The sequence below is a fragment of the Scomber scombrus genome, chromosome 10 (genome assembly GCF_963691925.1).
Source record: "Scomber scombrus chromosome 10, fScoSco1.1, whole genome shotgun sequence".
Taxonomy (NCBI): Eukaryota; Metazoa; Chordata; class Actinopteri; order Scombriformes; family Scombridae; genus Scomber; species Scomber scombrus.
The window spans coordinates 11351675-11367858 of NC_084979.1; the positions used below are offsets into that span (position 1 = coordinate 11351675).

General features: G+C 39.2%; 1 protein-coding gene across 1 annotated transcript in view; it reads left to right on the forward strand.

The window, feature by feature from the left end:
- The first annotated feature begins 38 nt into the window (after positions 1–38).
- LOC133987316 (uncharacterized) overlaps positions 39–16184 on the forward strand; it is a 40601-nt gene continuing 24455 nt past the window's right edge. The window contains exons 1-2 of the mRNA XM_062426634.1: positions 39–97; positions 4773–5084. Of these exons, the coding sequence (XP_062282618.1) occupies positions 39–97; positions 4773–5084 (371 nt within the window). The remainder of the gene's footprint in view (positions 98–4772; positions 5085–16184) is intronic.

Consider the following 16184-nt stretch of genomic DNA (forward strand, 5'->3'; position numbering starts at 1 on the left):
ACACTGTACCCATCCAAGGACCCTCCCCTCTCATCTGCATGCAGCCCGTCTCCCCGTCCCCCCACTGCATCAATGATGAAGATGACGATGAAGATCTGTAGCCCTTTAGTCTTCTAACTATATGAAGCCCCTCCTGCTCTTGTGGTGACCATTCTCACCCTCAGATTTGGGGTCCAGTGTCCTCCAATTCAATCTGCACAGGAAATACATGAAATCAGAATTAGTTGTTTTTTTTAAAATATAGAATTTCACTTAATCAATTCATCTATCCATCAGCCAATCAGTTTGTCACCAGATATCACTGATGCTGATTTCCTCCTTAGGTGGTTGAATTGAAAGGGGGCTGACTCCATCTCTGATTACTTAGTACACACATGTTGTAAATAATAGTGCTGTATACTCCAGTAGAGGTTTTTGACCAGCAACTGTTTGTGTGAATGCACAGCCTCCACCGTCCCCTGCACACATCTCCTTAAGGGCATCATGTGGATGACATACTGTAAGCAGACGTGACCTTTTTCTCTGTCGTAAATAAGAGTATAGTGTGTTAACGCCAGCTTGTAACAGAAGACCCACACCCTGCATGCATGTCGCTTAGCGGGTTAGCTTTCAAATCTTTGCATGTGTCATGATTCCAGTCAGGAGCTGGTATGCTGTGTGTGAACCGTCTGATCGTCTTTGACAGATGTCAAAGAGAGAGAGAGAGAGCTGTTTTCCTGTAATCCTGGTCCTGGTGTCAGTGCTATAGGTTTTCTATTTTAAAGTAGATTTGAGTCCAAGTCTGGGTCATTATGTTAGTGTGGCGTAAACACAAGAAAATGAACAAAAACAACAACTGAGATTAGATTTAATTTAACAGAAGAGGACATCATTAAAAAAATGCGTCAGGGAAACGCAGTCCAGGCTTGCAGTCTGCATTGAGAACAACTTTTGTAATAGCTTTGATACTGTGATGTTGCAGCTGTATTATGTGCATTTCAGGTAATGCTGCCCACATCCATTTTAATGTGGCCCTTTCCCTGCATCGCACTCACACCTCCTGAGTCTTCTTACCGAGCCTTAAAAAGAGCTGATCTCTTGTGATCAAACTAATACGCTGTCATGTGCATACATTTGTAATTACTACCTCTAGAGCTACTTATTATACACTTATTACAGTATACTATCATCTTTTCAACTGCTGAATAAGAGCTAATCTTAGAATTTCTAGAGAAAGTTGTGACTTTAGTACGCCGATTGCTGTAAGTACAGAGCAGTAGTTATCTTCTCTTGAAGATCCCTTCATACACATTTTCTTTCTGCATCATATAGCAGGATCAGAGCTGGATTAAATGTAAAGTTACACTGTTGACATGCTTCCCCTTCCCTATCTAGAGTTTGATTTGTGTAATAATATCAAAAAACCTTTTACGACTGTACGGATGTGATTCGGTGATTCAGGCCCCAGCTGAGCAGCCACCAGTCTGGGATAGACGGACACTTTGACAGAAGCTTGTTGTTTGACGCTTGTTTTAAGGTCGTGCTGTAAATCTTCTATTAGATATCCTGACCAGCCAATCTGGATAAGAAGAAAGCAGCATATCTCAGGTGTGGAATGAGGAAATTAATGCTTTTAGACTGAGTTGAATCACTGAATTACTGTAAAGGACAGATTGGACCAGAAGTGTCTCGCTGGAAACATGCAAAAGAACCAAGCAGCTTTTTTGCATAAGTGACAGGTGTGCTGAAGGTCAAAACATCAGTTTTAGGAAATGTTGGCATGTAGGCTATTTGAAAGATAAGTTTCTCCAGATGTATTTAATCTCCATTTAAATTTACCCTGATCAGATTCTCCAGAGTTTGTTTGAGCATCTTTTGCTATTTGCATGACAAAATCTTCCAAATTTTATATTCAAAATGTTTCTCTATGGGAAGTTCAGTGTATTACATTGCATGACTGGACTTGTTTTGCGAGTCATTAAACTCAAATACTGTAGGAAAGTGTGATGCTCTGCAGTTGTCTGATCCACAGTCTTAACTATGACAGCACCGCTCGGTCTCATGCTCTTACTGGCATTAACAACATCTCAGGGCTTCACATTCACTATCACAGCCACCATGGGCCATTACCGCTGTCTTCCTCATAGGCTTAAAACTATGTGATTACTGATAATCAGTCAAGTCTGTGTGTCTAGTACAGAAATAACTTCATTTTGTACAGCAGCTTCATTCAAGCACATGAAATCCAAAATAATCCCTCAGCTTCAGCCTGGTCAGACCCTACTGTACGTGTCCAAGCAGACCCTCTATTTGACATCATGTTTTAAGTGTAATAAATTTAAAGGGGGGGTGGAATGTGTGATATATTGTCATCTGCTATTCCACTGTCTGATTTCAACATATCTAAAATACATGTGCTATATATTGTTAATCTTGTATGAAAAAGAGCGTGCCATGGCATATTAAAATGCAAAAGAGAGGTACACGCAAACTCTGTTCAGAGACATCCAAAATGTTTGTTTTATTTATTATACTGTAGCGTCGACATGATTATGTGAATCACCGTGCATAACTTCTGTATATATAGACACATCACTATGCTGTATTGTATGTGAACCATTGTGTTGTAGTAAAGAGTTAAATAAACTTGTAGAAAGGAGTTTGTCTGAGGATTCATTTGGATCTGAATGGTTGTTTGTATCTTATGTTTAGAAGAGAGAAGTGTGCAAGGAGGACTTCCCATATTGTCAGGTGCAAATGGCTCCATCTAGTGATGGATATTGATATAGTTGCAAGCGAATGGAAATCTGACTGTCTTTCTTTGTCAAAACATCTCTGAGAAGAACAGCTGCCTTCAACTCAACATGCAGATAGAATAAAGAGTAAAAGTATTAATGAAAAAGTAAATATTCCTTCCCTTGTTAAATCCATTTACAGTGGAGGAGAGAGACATTTAAATATCTATATTAACATTGCTCTTACATGACTCTTAATGGAGTTCAGTTGTTGGTTTCCCAGCTTTATCTGCTAACTGCGAAGTTCCACTGAAAACTGTGATTTGATTTCCATCTGTGGCTGCTAAAAATGGGTTTCTTGTCTGTGTTGAGGACTCTCTGTTGTTATTACAACCTTTAACCCAAACAGGAAACTGTGGAACTGGGACTATGTAATGAAAAGGGCCCTTTGCCAAAAATTATGACATGAAAACTACTCAAAAGGAAGTTTGCTACTGATGCTGTAAAGCAGAAATGCAATCAAGTACAAAATGAATCAGAGAGCCCACATATATCTTTATTTCACACTGACACAATCTTGTATGGTGATTTCATTGTGATGATGTTATGTCATACTGGGGTAAAATTACATCACTTGATTTAACCTTTAACCACTCATTAATCACCCAGTAGCATCTTCTCTATGAGTTAACTTGATAATGGACACATAATGTCAATAAGATTTACAGCAGCAGACCAATAAAGCCTGCAAAGACATTTCAACGTCTTTCTAGTGAAACATCTGCATTTTTTAAAAAATTGTGTCTTTAAAATCAAAATGTTCCTCTACTCAAACCCCTCACCTGTCACATTGAACACAATAATCTGTTGCAACTGTTGTGTTGTATTATTATAAATTAATAGTGATTATTCTCTATATGAACATAACCACTGACATTTCTCAAATTCTGCTGAAGTGATGAAAGCACCGCCCTCATCTTTTAATAAGCTGCTCTTCATGGTTCCCACGAGAAAGGAAGCAGTGATGTAAACAGCAACAGCATGTGAAGCATCATCGTACTGTATGTGGGTGTGCTTGGTGTGATGCTGAATGTCCTTATAAAACCACATGTTACATTCACAGGAAATCATCAGATTGGGTTGTACGAGAAAATTCAATATCTACATTGTTACAATGCTGTCTGGAAACTTGTAGAATTGATATAAAATTAAGAATCGTATACAGTGTGTGTGAAAGAAAAAGACAGAAGATTTAATATTAATCAATTCAAGGCAAAGTGACAGTATATAACAAAACTGAGCACGCCCTGACCAATATCACTAAAATGTGAAGTAATTACAAATCCTTTCCATTTAATACAACTTAATATGTTTGTTTTTTTAAACCCAAGAAGAATAAAACCAATTCACTTGATAAAAGAATGTTTAAACTACAATGAAAAGTCACACATAACAGTATGTGTGACATATAAAGTACCTTTACCTTTATATTTAAGAGTGTGTGCTGTCATTTTTAGATGTCGACCACTGTACCTTCTGTTATTGGTAGTATGGATCAAATATCCCACACTCCATCCTAAAAATAGTACAATTACTATAAGATGATACAATTTTGAACAATTTAACATTTTAGTGATACAGCACAAGGTTTTCTGCTTCCTACACCAGAAACCTTTTAAACCTTTATGGCTTCAAGAGAGTTCGAATAATTCATAATAATTTATCACCCTCCTGGATGTGTGGTATAAATACTTTATTACAATTTCATTTTAGTTACAATGTCATTTATAATTTGACACAGCAGCATAAACATCAGATTATGTTCAGGATCAATATTCTGTTGCAGTAGTCTACATATAGATAACCAATGATCCTTAGTAAAGATTTGCAGTTTTATTTCTCGTTGTATTTTATTTGTTACTTATTGTATTGATATCACGAACTTATTTGTACTAATGGTGCAATGGCACACATTTGTATCGATTGGTCCTCCTTTTAGGGTTTTCAATGGTCCTATAGGTCTATATCAGACACGTGATGAACAGTGTGCTTAAACAGCGAGAATTCCTATTTTTCCCCCACTGGTTGGCTTCATTCACTCTCCGCCCGCGACTGCAGCTCTCCTCCCATTGATTTCTACTCACTCAACAAGCGCATCCCCGCTGCGCGCTCCCGCTGCCCTGTGGATCAGACTCTGGAGACTCTGCGGCACCAGGAGGACGCTGCACTGCTGATCCAAAGACAAGAGACCCTCCTCACCTCCAGGTGGACACACGCTGACACACAGATAGACAGACGGAGCCTGTCCTCGCTGCTGCAACATGTTCCTGCTACTCTACACACGGCTGGACATGAGGAGCGACACGCAAGGTAGAGAGCACACAGTCATTAAGTTTGTTAATGATGCGCTAAAGATGGATGACGAATGAGTCGATAAAAGAGCCCATCTGATCGTTTAGGTACTTTATCTTAATGTCAAACTGTTGAAATAGTTAATAAACTAACGCAACAATGAAATGCTTTGTGTTTAGATTTGGCACAGGAGCGTTTAATTGACTTGTCGCATGATTGTGTCAAGCTGAACCAACACTGTTTGCCCTCTGACGAGTTGCACAAATTAAGATTTCATTGTAGAACAACTTTAATTAATAGGTCACAGTTGGTGGATTTGTAATATCATGTGTGGACTTCAGGCGCTTTTGAAATGCTCAGTAAGCTCCTGTGTGTAAATGTGCACACTGTAGAACAGTAGAAAAAGTGCCCTAATTGGTATTTTGACTCGCATCCAAACTGTGAGGAAGTTCAATTCAGCCACGCATTATTTGCATTATATTTGCATTTATCTACATTCTATCTTGCATGTACTGCATTATGTTAATGTTGGCAATGTCAAATGATTTAACCTGATTCTAAACTAGGTTCGCCTGTCTCTAAATAAAAAGCACACGGTTCATGGGACAAGCTTTAATTTGGATAATTATTTGAATCAATATTCAGATCACACATTAAGTTTGTTCTGTACAGCCAAATGTTATCAGTATGATACATACACAACACTGCCACTTTTACATCATCACAGTGTGGATGCCAGAAGGTTAAAAACAGCTAATTTGTGCCCTATTTGAAAGCTCATATCAGCACCCAAAGTATTGTGTTTCACTCCAATAAAATTAATATCAAGAGGATTGATTTCTCCATGCTGATATTATTATAAACAGAAGCCAAGGAGGTGGTGATAATCTACCCGACTCTCTGCCCTGCTGGCAGTTACATGAACTTATGACTGATGATGTGATGACACTCGCACATGCAGGACGGTGTGCTTGAGTGTCACTGGACTGAATCAAAATTAGCATGATTGAAGATCTGAGTCCTCATCAAAGGGCTGATATCTGATATTCAAAATTGCAGCTCCTGTTCTTCCGCTTGGAGAGTTTTGGCACTAAGGGAGATATTTGTGAAAAAGACACTGATTAAAATACACAAACTCCTGCAGACGGGATTGTTTCATAAGTTAGAAATGAATGCATGATTAATTGGATAGTTTGGGAGTTTTTTTGTCATAAATGTACAGTAATTTGGTTTGAGAGGATATTATGATTTGTATAAAGAGCAATTTAACACTCATCCTAGAAATAAAGTACTTGCGTAACCTGTAGTTAAACAAGTATATGTGTATACTGTTTATAAAGTTCTCAATATATCCCTTTGACCTTTGAAATGATGGGAATAAATAGTCCTGGAGCAATTACTTAATCAACAGATGAACTGATTGAGTGTAATACTGGATTTGTCAATTGCTTTAGTCACATAACAGCTGGAGACACAAAATAGTTGTTTTTTTCAGCTTCACAGATGTAAAGAATTGATTGTCTTCTTTTAAAGAAATCATACTGAAATTGCTAATTGGGGTTTTTGGCTTTTGATGATACTGTGTTTGCCATTTGAAATCATTACTTTGGGCTCTGGAAACTTGTGGTCATTCTTGTCATTATTTGTGATGTCATAAGTAGAAAGAGTTTTTAATAGATAATCAGTAAAGAAAAAACATCCACCACGGCCTTAACGTGCTCTCTGTGTTATTCCAAACATAACGTTCCTCCTGTGTGACCTGAACTGTGTGGCTTCAGTCCTGTAAGCAGCTGTTACTGTCTGTCTGTGTGGCTACGTCTCCTCTACTCTGGGGCTTCTTCTCTGCAGTGTGAGCGAGGTTATAAATAAGAGGCTGGAGGTTTTTGCGTGTGTGTGTGTTGTTTAACCAGCTGCCGGGAAGGTTTGTTTGTCTCCTCTGAGTGCAGGTGTACGCGCTGCCCTCTGGATGCTGTTCTCGGGCCTGGGTTAAGGTTTTGCCCAATGCTTACCACTCGTCTTTTTTACCTTGAGGGTTTCATGCTACTTGTGTTTGATCAGCATCACCTGTCTCCTCTGTTTCAGGTGTGTGTGTGTGTGTGTGTGTGTGTGTGTGTGTGTGTGTGTGTGTGTGTGTGTGTGTGTGTGTGTGTGTGTGTGTGTGTGTGTGTGTGTGTGTGTGTGTGTGTGTGTGTGTGTGTGTGTGTGTGTGTGTGTGTGTGAGATTTTGTATTTTTTCTTCAAATACAGTAAAAAGAAAATATTTTATTATGTATGTATGTGTGTATACATATATATATATAAAATATTTTTCAGTTGTATGACAAATGTTTGTTTTTTAAATTCTTTCTCTAAGTTAAGTTTTTAAGTAGATGAGTAAGTAAGTAAATATGTTTAATTCAGTATACATACATACAGTATACATAAAGCCCATGCAGGAAACACTGATCAGTAATATACACAATGAGTAATGTCATGGGGTTAAAATGACTTCCAGTAATCTCTGGTAATTTGAGAGTTTGGGAGGATTTACTTTCCTCTGAGTGCTGTTTCCAGAGTGGAACCCCCCCCCCCCCAGAAAAAACTTACAGTACTGCTGAGGGAAGTTTAAGAACCCATTTTTTTAATACTATTTCTGATTTTTGGACAGCTCCACTAGATAAATTACACTCCTTTAGGGGTGGGTGTGTATGTGTGTGCATGTGTGCTTGTGTGTGTGTTCTCGTCTAGACAGAGGGGAGCATGGGAAAGTGGCCCCGAGTTTTCAGGCCAGACCACCAGCAGTGACAGTCACATACAGAGATCTGAATATCGACAGCTTGGCATCTACAGTATCTAACAGGGCCTAGTTTCCATACACAATCATGTACAGTATACATTATGTTTTAGATGAAGATAATGGTGACTTTGCCCACAGTGGATTTCATGGAGACTGTTTTATGTTAAGACAAAAAACATGTTTATCATCATCATCAACGTTTTTCACCTCTTTTCTTTTTGTTTTAAATTCCTTTAAAAAAAAAAAGAAAGAACAAACTAGATCCAAAGGCCAGTATTAAATCACTCAATTACATGTTAACAAAAGGTGTACAAAACTCCACAGAGTGCAGATATACAGTCATATATGTATATATGGAGAACATGAAAACAAACTACTTAAAAGAAAAAATACATTATTATAAAATTGTCTCTAGTCTTTATAAGGATCCCAGGTTTGAGCAAAAACATGAGATTTACCTTAAGAGTCCAGATGATACAGCAGTAGAGCAGTAAAGACTATTGAATGCTGCTGGGATCCAAACAGAGTCCATTGTCACACCAGTTTCACCAACTTGTTAATTAAAGGAGTCTGACATTTTGACTGAGGCTGTACAAAATATTAAGCTGGACTTAGCATAGCATAAAAACTGGAAACAGCAAGCCTTGCTCTGTCTGAAGGTTGAAAAAGCCTTCCTACCAGCACCTGTAAATCTTTAGAGTTGATGGCAGGTTGATTGATAAATCCTTTTAATATTGTCCCACAATTTTAGAACCATTCCTTTTAATCAAGCCAGGCATGTGTGATTAAAGCTCCTGCTGGCTTTTAGAATAGCTTTTTATTTACAGAAAATACACAGCAGGAAAGTATTCAACCACACACAGTCTTGCTGCAGTTTGTTGGTGATGTGATCGAGGACTTTTTCTCCAGGCCTACTGTGACATGACATTCAAGTCCAGCCAGGGTTGCATATGAATCATATGGGAGTCATGGCAGAACCAGCCTAAAGAACATGTTCTGTATGAGTCAAACATAAAGGTCTATAAGACAGCAGGCCTAAACTGGGTCAAGGCTAATAATTTACCATAACATGCTGAAGGAATATCAGTAGGAACAGGAATCTTCGACTTGTCCCCTTTTACATTCTCTGTAGTTAATGTCCTAGTTTCCTGTCATTCCTGCATGTCTATTTTGTTTGTCTATCTTGCTACTGTAGGCGTCATATTTCAGACACACACACACACACACACACACACACACACACACACACACACACACACACACACACACACACACACACACACACACACACACACACACACTGCTGTGAGAACAATATGTTTAAAAAAAAAAAAAAACAACAAAAACCCACTAGTCAGCCCTACAGACTGACAGACTCAAACAGCTCATGGTGATTTATGACCGGCAGGGTCAGTTCTAGAGGAGGCAGTGAGGGGTCACACAGTCAGTTGGGCGGCCAAAATAGACGCCTCTCCTTCACTCCCCCACTGGGTCGATTTGTCTCTCTCAACCTAGAGCTGTCGCTGCAGAGCAAGTGTTGAATCAGTCTGCCTAGATCTCCTGGGTCAGTCTGTTAAAAGACCCTGACTCTCAGAGTTTTTGTGGTGTCTGTACCGGGTTCAGCATCAGTGTGGTGTAATATTAGCACTGGACAGTTTTGTATGTCACATGGGTGTCACGACTATAATGATGACATTCCTGCTAAGCTGTCTGCACCTTTGCAAAGTGGGACGATGCATGTGTTGGCTCTTCACAGCACGCTGACATTTACTATACATTGCTGCCTTTTCTTGTTTGGAGCTAGACAATATGCTGTGAGGCTGCAGTCTGGAGTCTGGGTGGGGCTGAGGTGGAACAAGCAGGTGGTGATCAACACAGCTGATTTTTGATGGGCTCACACACCTGTCAGTCAAGGTAACACACCCCAAAGTATTTCGAAGCCCTAATGTCACAGTTATTTAGAAATTACACAAAGAAAAGTTAAATTAGCTCCTGAGATGTCAGTTTGTATTGACTACTAGAAAGAAGTTGGGGATTTGACCTTTGACCTCCAGATAGAGCTCTTTTTCAGAGCAAGCATCTAGTGGTTATGACAGGTACTGCATCATAATGCATTTTGCACAGTGGTTCAAGGGTCATCTGTGGTGGCTGCTGATGTGGATACGCATTGTTTCCAGTTTGGTTTTCATTGTCCACTGACAACTGATTACATATGAAGAGACACAGAATCAGTCAGGAATGAAAGTTAGAGCCAAATTCTTTTTATATATTTTTCTTTTCTTTCTCTTTCTTTTCTTTCTTTTGAGCATTCAGCTTCTCTTGAGTTTGTTTACATGTGCACAAGTATCCTGGTTGTGATAGGGTTTTCAGAAGTTGTGTTGCGCATGTGAACTCCATATCCCAGTTTCAGAAACGTGGTTAAGCCCCTAAATCTGGATATGCTACCTGGAGTAGAAACCAGGATATTGTGTGTGATACTGTGTTGTTTGTTATTCATTTTATAGCCTCAGTTTGGGCAGAAATTAAATCTGTTGCTGCACAAATAAAACATAAAGATACCATGAAGCGGCTTTACTAAATTCCTCAGAGGCCAGTTAGTCTTTATTTACTGGTTTTGATTTGTCAACTTCTTAAAGTTATTTCAAAGAATAAAAATGTCTTAAAAATATTCAGAGCCATGACTATTAATAGTTGTCATGATAATAGACATATCTGGCAGTGCTGGAATCTAACCAAGTACATTTACTCAAATGTCATAGAATGATATTTCTATACTTTACTGAAGTATTTCCATTTTATTATACTTCTACTTAACATCCTACGCTTTCTCTGCAAAAGTGCACACTAAATATGATAGTTTTAGATTGAAGTAATGGACAGTTTAAACAGTGAAGTAGTCAACAGTACTCCCACTTTTCTAGCTGCTACAACATTAAAATGCTTAAATGTTGCAAATGTTTCATTGCAGTGCAGTTCATTCTTTCACCACACAAACACATGCCTGACGTTGACCACATGTTGCAGTACATAGGGATGCTGTTTCACTTGAATTATAACAAAGAAAAGAGAAATGTAGAAGAGACTGATATGTGAAAAGGACAATGACTGAATTTTTTTAATGAAATTAATAAGAACAACTTGAATGATGGAGGAAGTGTAGCTTTCACTGTCTTTTGGGCAGAAACACCTCTGATATGAGCATCAACTGTCAAACATTTAAATGTAAACATACTGTAGACTCGATTCAATAGTTGTCTGAAATCTACCGCAGCTGTTTATGTGTCTTCTTAAGCAGGATTCATGCTCTTGTTTACCGAAAGAAACATGCCTCTGCATCCCAGTGACTCCATAAAAAGTTCAAGAAACACTAAAGCAGTCAATTGCTCATAAAACTGTCGATGATATGAACTTCCTGTGCTTCTCAGCTCTGAACCTCGGTTGCTCACTGGAGGAAATGGATCTCCAGTTATGTTAACTGCTTTACAGAATGGTAATGAGGTGCTAGCTGCCTAAGCCAGAGTTTGGGACGACGCATGCTTGAAGTTCTGAGGATGCTGGAGGCAAAAATAGAAAGGCAATGATCGAGGTGCATTTGTTTCCATCACCCACTGGGATTAACAGCTTCTAAACACTCTGTTCCATTAAAGCTATTGTAACAAAGTACTCATGAGAACAAACAAACTGCTTTTTGAATCTGCTCTGACATAGTCTAACATTGACAGCACTGCTTCCACATACAGTAAAGCCACGGTTACATTTAAAGTGTCAGGCTTGTTTTACTGGCTGTTTTAATATGTCTGGAGCTGTTAATGCTACACAGGCATTCACAGTGAAATAAATAGAAAGATGACAGGAGAGGACAGATGCACACCAAATACTATCTACAAATACTTTTCATAATATATTTTACCATATTTAAGGCCACAGATAATTCCGCCTTGAAAATCCAGGCTACATTTAAAAAAGAAAAGAGAAAATGTCAAATGAGTGCTGACTCAACATACTCAGGAGTGCTAAGATGATTTTGATGACTTACCACCGCTCAAAATTCCTGAACCATGTTAACAAGTATTAAGACTGTTATAGAAGTAGGATTCTGAAATAATCTCACATCAAATGTATTCAGAAACTATTTTAATGGGTAGTTTGGGAAACTCTTGGCCTCCAGACTGAGGATCAAAAGCAAAGACCAGCATGCATTTGTTCAATCAGATGTAGGAACAGTTTGCGTTGCCAAGACAGAAGTAAGTTAGTTAAAGACAGTCTACTTGAATTTACATCTACCTCAAGCTAATTCAGTGGCAAAATATGCATTACTGATTAATCTGCTGACTGTTCTCACAATTAATAGGATAATCATTTGGACCAAGAAATGCCATAACATACTGAAGATTGCTGTCACAGTTTCCTAAAGCTGGGAATATAAAGTAATTAACAGATTGCTTGTTTAGTCCGATCAACCATCAAAAAGCTACAGGTTTTTGATTTACTGTCACGTAAGATGAAGAAAAGCAGCCAATCTTCACATTAAATAATAATAATAGATTTAAAGACTAATTATTTCAGCTCAGTCCAGATCACAATAAGTGGAGTGAAACTCCATTTATGTCTATGGCAATGAGTGCCATACATTTGTGACACACTGATCAAATGATTCAAAACTCAGTTCTTTTAAATTTTGGCCATTTGAAAAAATATTCTCTATGCTGCTTGTAATTTGCAGATATGACTGATAAATGTAGCTGCACAGTTTTTACTGCCTATCTGGTGACTGCAGTCATCATGTAAAACTGTTATTCGGACAATTTTGAAAGACTGCGTTAATAAGACATGGATGTTAAAATGCAGCAGCAACATGAGAATGCAACATACAGATGTGATTTCATTTTTATTTAATCTGTGATCGTTGTCTGAACGTCATATAGCCCATGTCCACCCTATATGTGTGTCACAAGAAGTTATCCTCTACACACACGTGACACACACACACACACACACACACACACACACACACACACACACACACACACACACACACACACACAAAATTTGGTGGATTTGTTTTTCATTAAACATTTATTTTTTTTATCAGCCATGCTGGTTCTATGCAGATTGTAATCACAGTGACGACCTGAAAAAGAAGCAAGGGAGGAGGGGAAGAGATTTTGGATTAAGTAAAATGTTCTGTTTATAATATGTATGAGTGAAATGGAGAGAGAGGTGAGAGAGCAAGCCTTAGTAAGAAAGGGATTTTGAGAGAGAGTGAGATGAGGACAAGGGCGACAAGGCCTTGGCTGCGACCAGTTGAATCAACAGCTTCTCTCCTCTGGCTAGGGCACGCTCGCTCTGCTCAAGCTTAATGCCACACACATACACACACACACACACACACACACACACACACACACACACTCAAAAATAAAATAAATTCCTTCTCTCCATCCTTCCCACTCCCTGCTGCTTTTTACCCCCGTTCTCCCTCCCTCTTTCTCTTTCTGTGTGTCCCTTTGTGACTTCTGCACATTTGCTTGGTCACTCAGTGGAGTCAGTGCATTAACAGAGCCTGGGGGAGGACCAGAGAGACAGAGAGAAAGGAACATGAGGACAACAATGATAGCTTCAATATATAACAACAACAACATCAACAAGTTTGTCCTCAGGCTTGTTCTCAACTGCAGAAGTCGAGGCAGAGGGCATGCTACTCTCAGATACATGATGATGAATACTGTAGCTTATTCTGTTGTAGGTAAGACAGATTCTTATTCTTCTTACTAGTCATTAGTCATATATAGTGCCAATACAATATAGTATCATACAATACAATACAATAGACATCCATTTGCAAAAGCACATGTCACAGTCATACACAGGTTTTTGTCCGTTGATGAACTGAGCTGAGTGCTGGAAAAGCTCCGGAGGAATTTTGTCCTTCTGAGTCTGGGTCAGAGAGAGAGAGACCTCACTGTCTGTCTCACTCCGTCTGTCACTCTTTGTCTCCCTTTGACATGACCAGGTCAAACATACGGAGACGAGATATTACTGTTTCACAACAGCTGCCGTCAGTATGATGTTTCACCCGGCAGCATCGCCTCTTCCGTTTGAACACTTCTTCTTCCACTCTCACGTCCTCACCTCTTCACCTCTCCTCCTCCTCTAGTCATGCTCCTCTCTGTCTCTGCTCTAGTTTCAACTCCAATCACCAAAATATCTTAAAACTTTAACTAGGATGATGATCCTCAGGTCTCCACAACAAATAGAATTAGGCAGCATAGCCACTCTTTGGTCCATTTCTTTGTGGCTGAACAGATGTTTTGCGTGTGTTATGCTTGTATGTGAACAGTTAAAATGTGAATAATGTGATGTTTTGTTTTGTTAGAATTCATGAAGCCTGTTTCTCTTCTCTTCTTTCAGTTTGTCCTCAAGAGGGTCTTGTGACATGACATGAGGCAGTGGTGGGTGGCGGTATTGCTGCCACAGTATCAAACAATTTGGCACTGTGCTGTTGTAGCTTTGATTGTGTTAGCCAGCTGGTTAGCCCTCTGGGAAGTTAACTGATTCCCTCCTGATTTGAGAGTTGGCAGAAAATTGTGAGATTAGAAGGGGGAAAAAAGGAAAAAAAAGTTTTAGTTTTTTTTTTTTGTATTCTTAGTAGACAACTAATAGTTGCCTTATGCAGTGGTAGCATTGATTAAGAAATATGACTTCAGCCCAAAGAAGTAGTTGAAGAAAGTATGATGACAGTGTGTTGTATGTTTATAACATATATACATGTTAATGTCCAATCTGAATATTGTGATTTCCCATAGAACATGTTGGTAGCCTCTTCACTGTCAATCTCAGTCAGTTCCCGTTCTACAGTATCTGTCTCTATCTGCCAGTCTATTAACATAAACAGATATTGCAGTGTTAAGTGTAAAATGATTGCAAAGAACTAATAGCCACATACAGACAGTGACAAAGGAAAAATCAATTAATTAATTAATTAATTAATTAATGAAGTGTCTTCGTAAGGTATTGGACCACCATGTGCTGCCAGAACAACTGCAATGCACCATGGGATTGATTCTACAGTGTTTGAACTCTACTGGAGGATGAACACCATTCTTCTAAAAGATATTCCCTCATTTTGTGTTTTGATGATGGTGATGGAGAGCACTGTCTGCCACGTTGGTCCAAAATCTCCCATAGGTGTTCAGTTTGGTTGAGATCTGATGACTGTGAGGGCCATAGCATGTGATTCACATAATTTCCATACTCATCAAACCATTCAGTGACCCCTCATGTCCTATGGATGGGGGTATTGCCATCCTGGAAGAGACACTCCTACCAGGATAGAAATGTCTCATCATTGGATAAAGGTGATCACTCAGAACAACTTTGTATTGATTTGCAGTGACAGTTCCCTCTAAGGGGACAAGTGGACCAAATCATGCCAGCAAAAAGCCCTCCACAGCTTGACAGAGCCACTAGATCCCCTCGCTGTTGGTCAAGCATTCAGGCCTGTGCTGTTTTTTGTGCCTTGTCTGTATTTGTCAGTTCAGTTGCCTCAAGTTGGCTTTTGTGAACCCTTCTTGATTATGTAAAGAGAAAAAATTGGTTTACTGTTAAAAATGGTCAGTGATGTGTGGTTTAGCTTTTAGTGTTTTTGAAGGCATAACAGAAAGAAGATTTCAGTTTGCCAGCTAAGTCTTCCACGTAGTGCCTTCATCTCTTAAAACCCTTTCACCTGATCCCAACACACACACACACACACATACACACACACACAAAACGTGTTTTGATCACTTTTGCCACAGTGTCAGATTACATGAATTCACTGAAGTCCTTAGCTAATAAGCACTACATGCCTAACCTCAGCCGTTACCTTTTTGTCTCTAAATAGCAGGTGAGTGAGCATCTTTAATGTGACAGTGGGACCAGATTTATGAGTAATATAAGTCTGAGCTGATGTATCATCTGGTATTGGCTGTCAGTGCCTTGTTGGCATCAGTGATCATGTTTCTTGTTGGCATCAAAGGTTATTGTGTGTGTGTGTGTGTGTGTGTGTGTGTGTGTGTGTGTGTGTGTGTGTGTGTGTGTGTGTGTGTGTGTGTGTGTGTGTGTGTGTGTGTGTGTGTGTGTGTGTGTGTGTGTGTGTGTGTGTGTTTTTGTGTGTGTTTTTGTGTGTGTTTTTGTGTGTGTTTTTGTGTGTGTGTGTGTGTGTGTGTGTGTGTGTGTGTGTGTGTGTGTGTGTGTGTGTGTGTGTGTGTGTCTGTCTGTGTGTGTGTCTGTGTGTGTGTCTGTGTGTGTGTCTGTGTGTGTGTGTGTCTGTGTGTGTGTCTGTGTGTGTGTCTGTGTGTGTG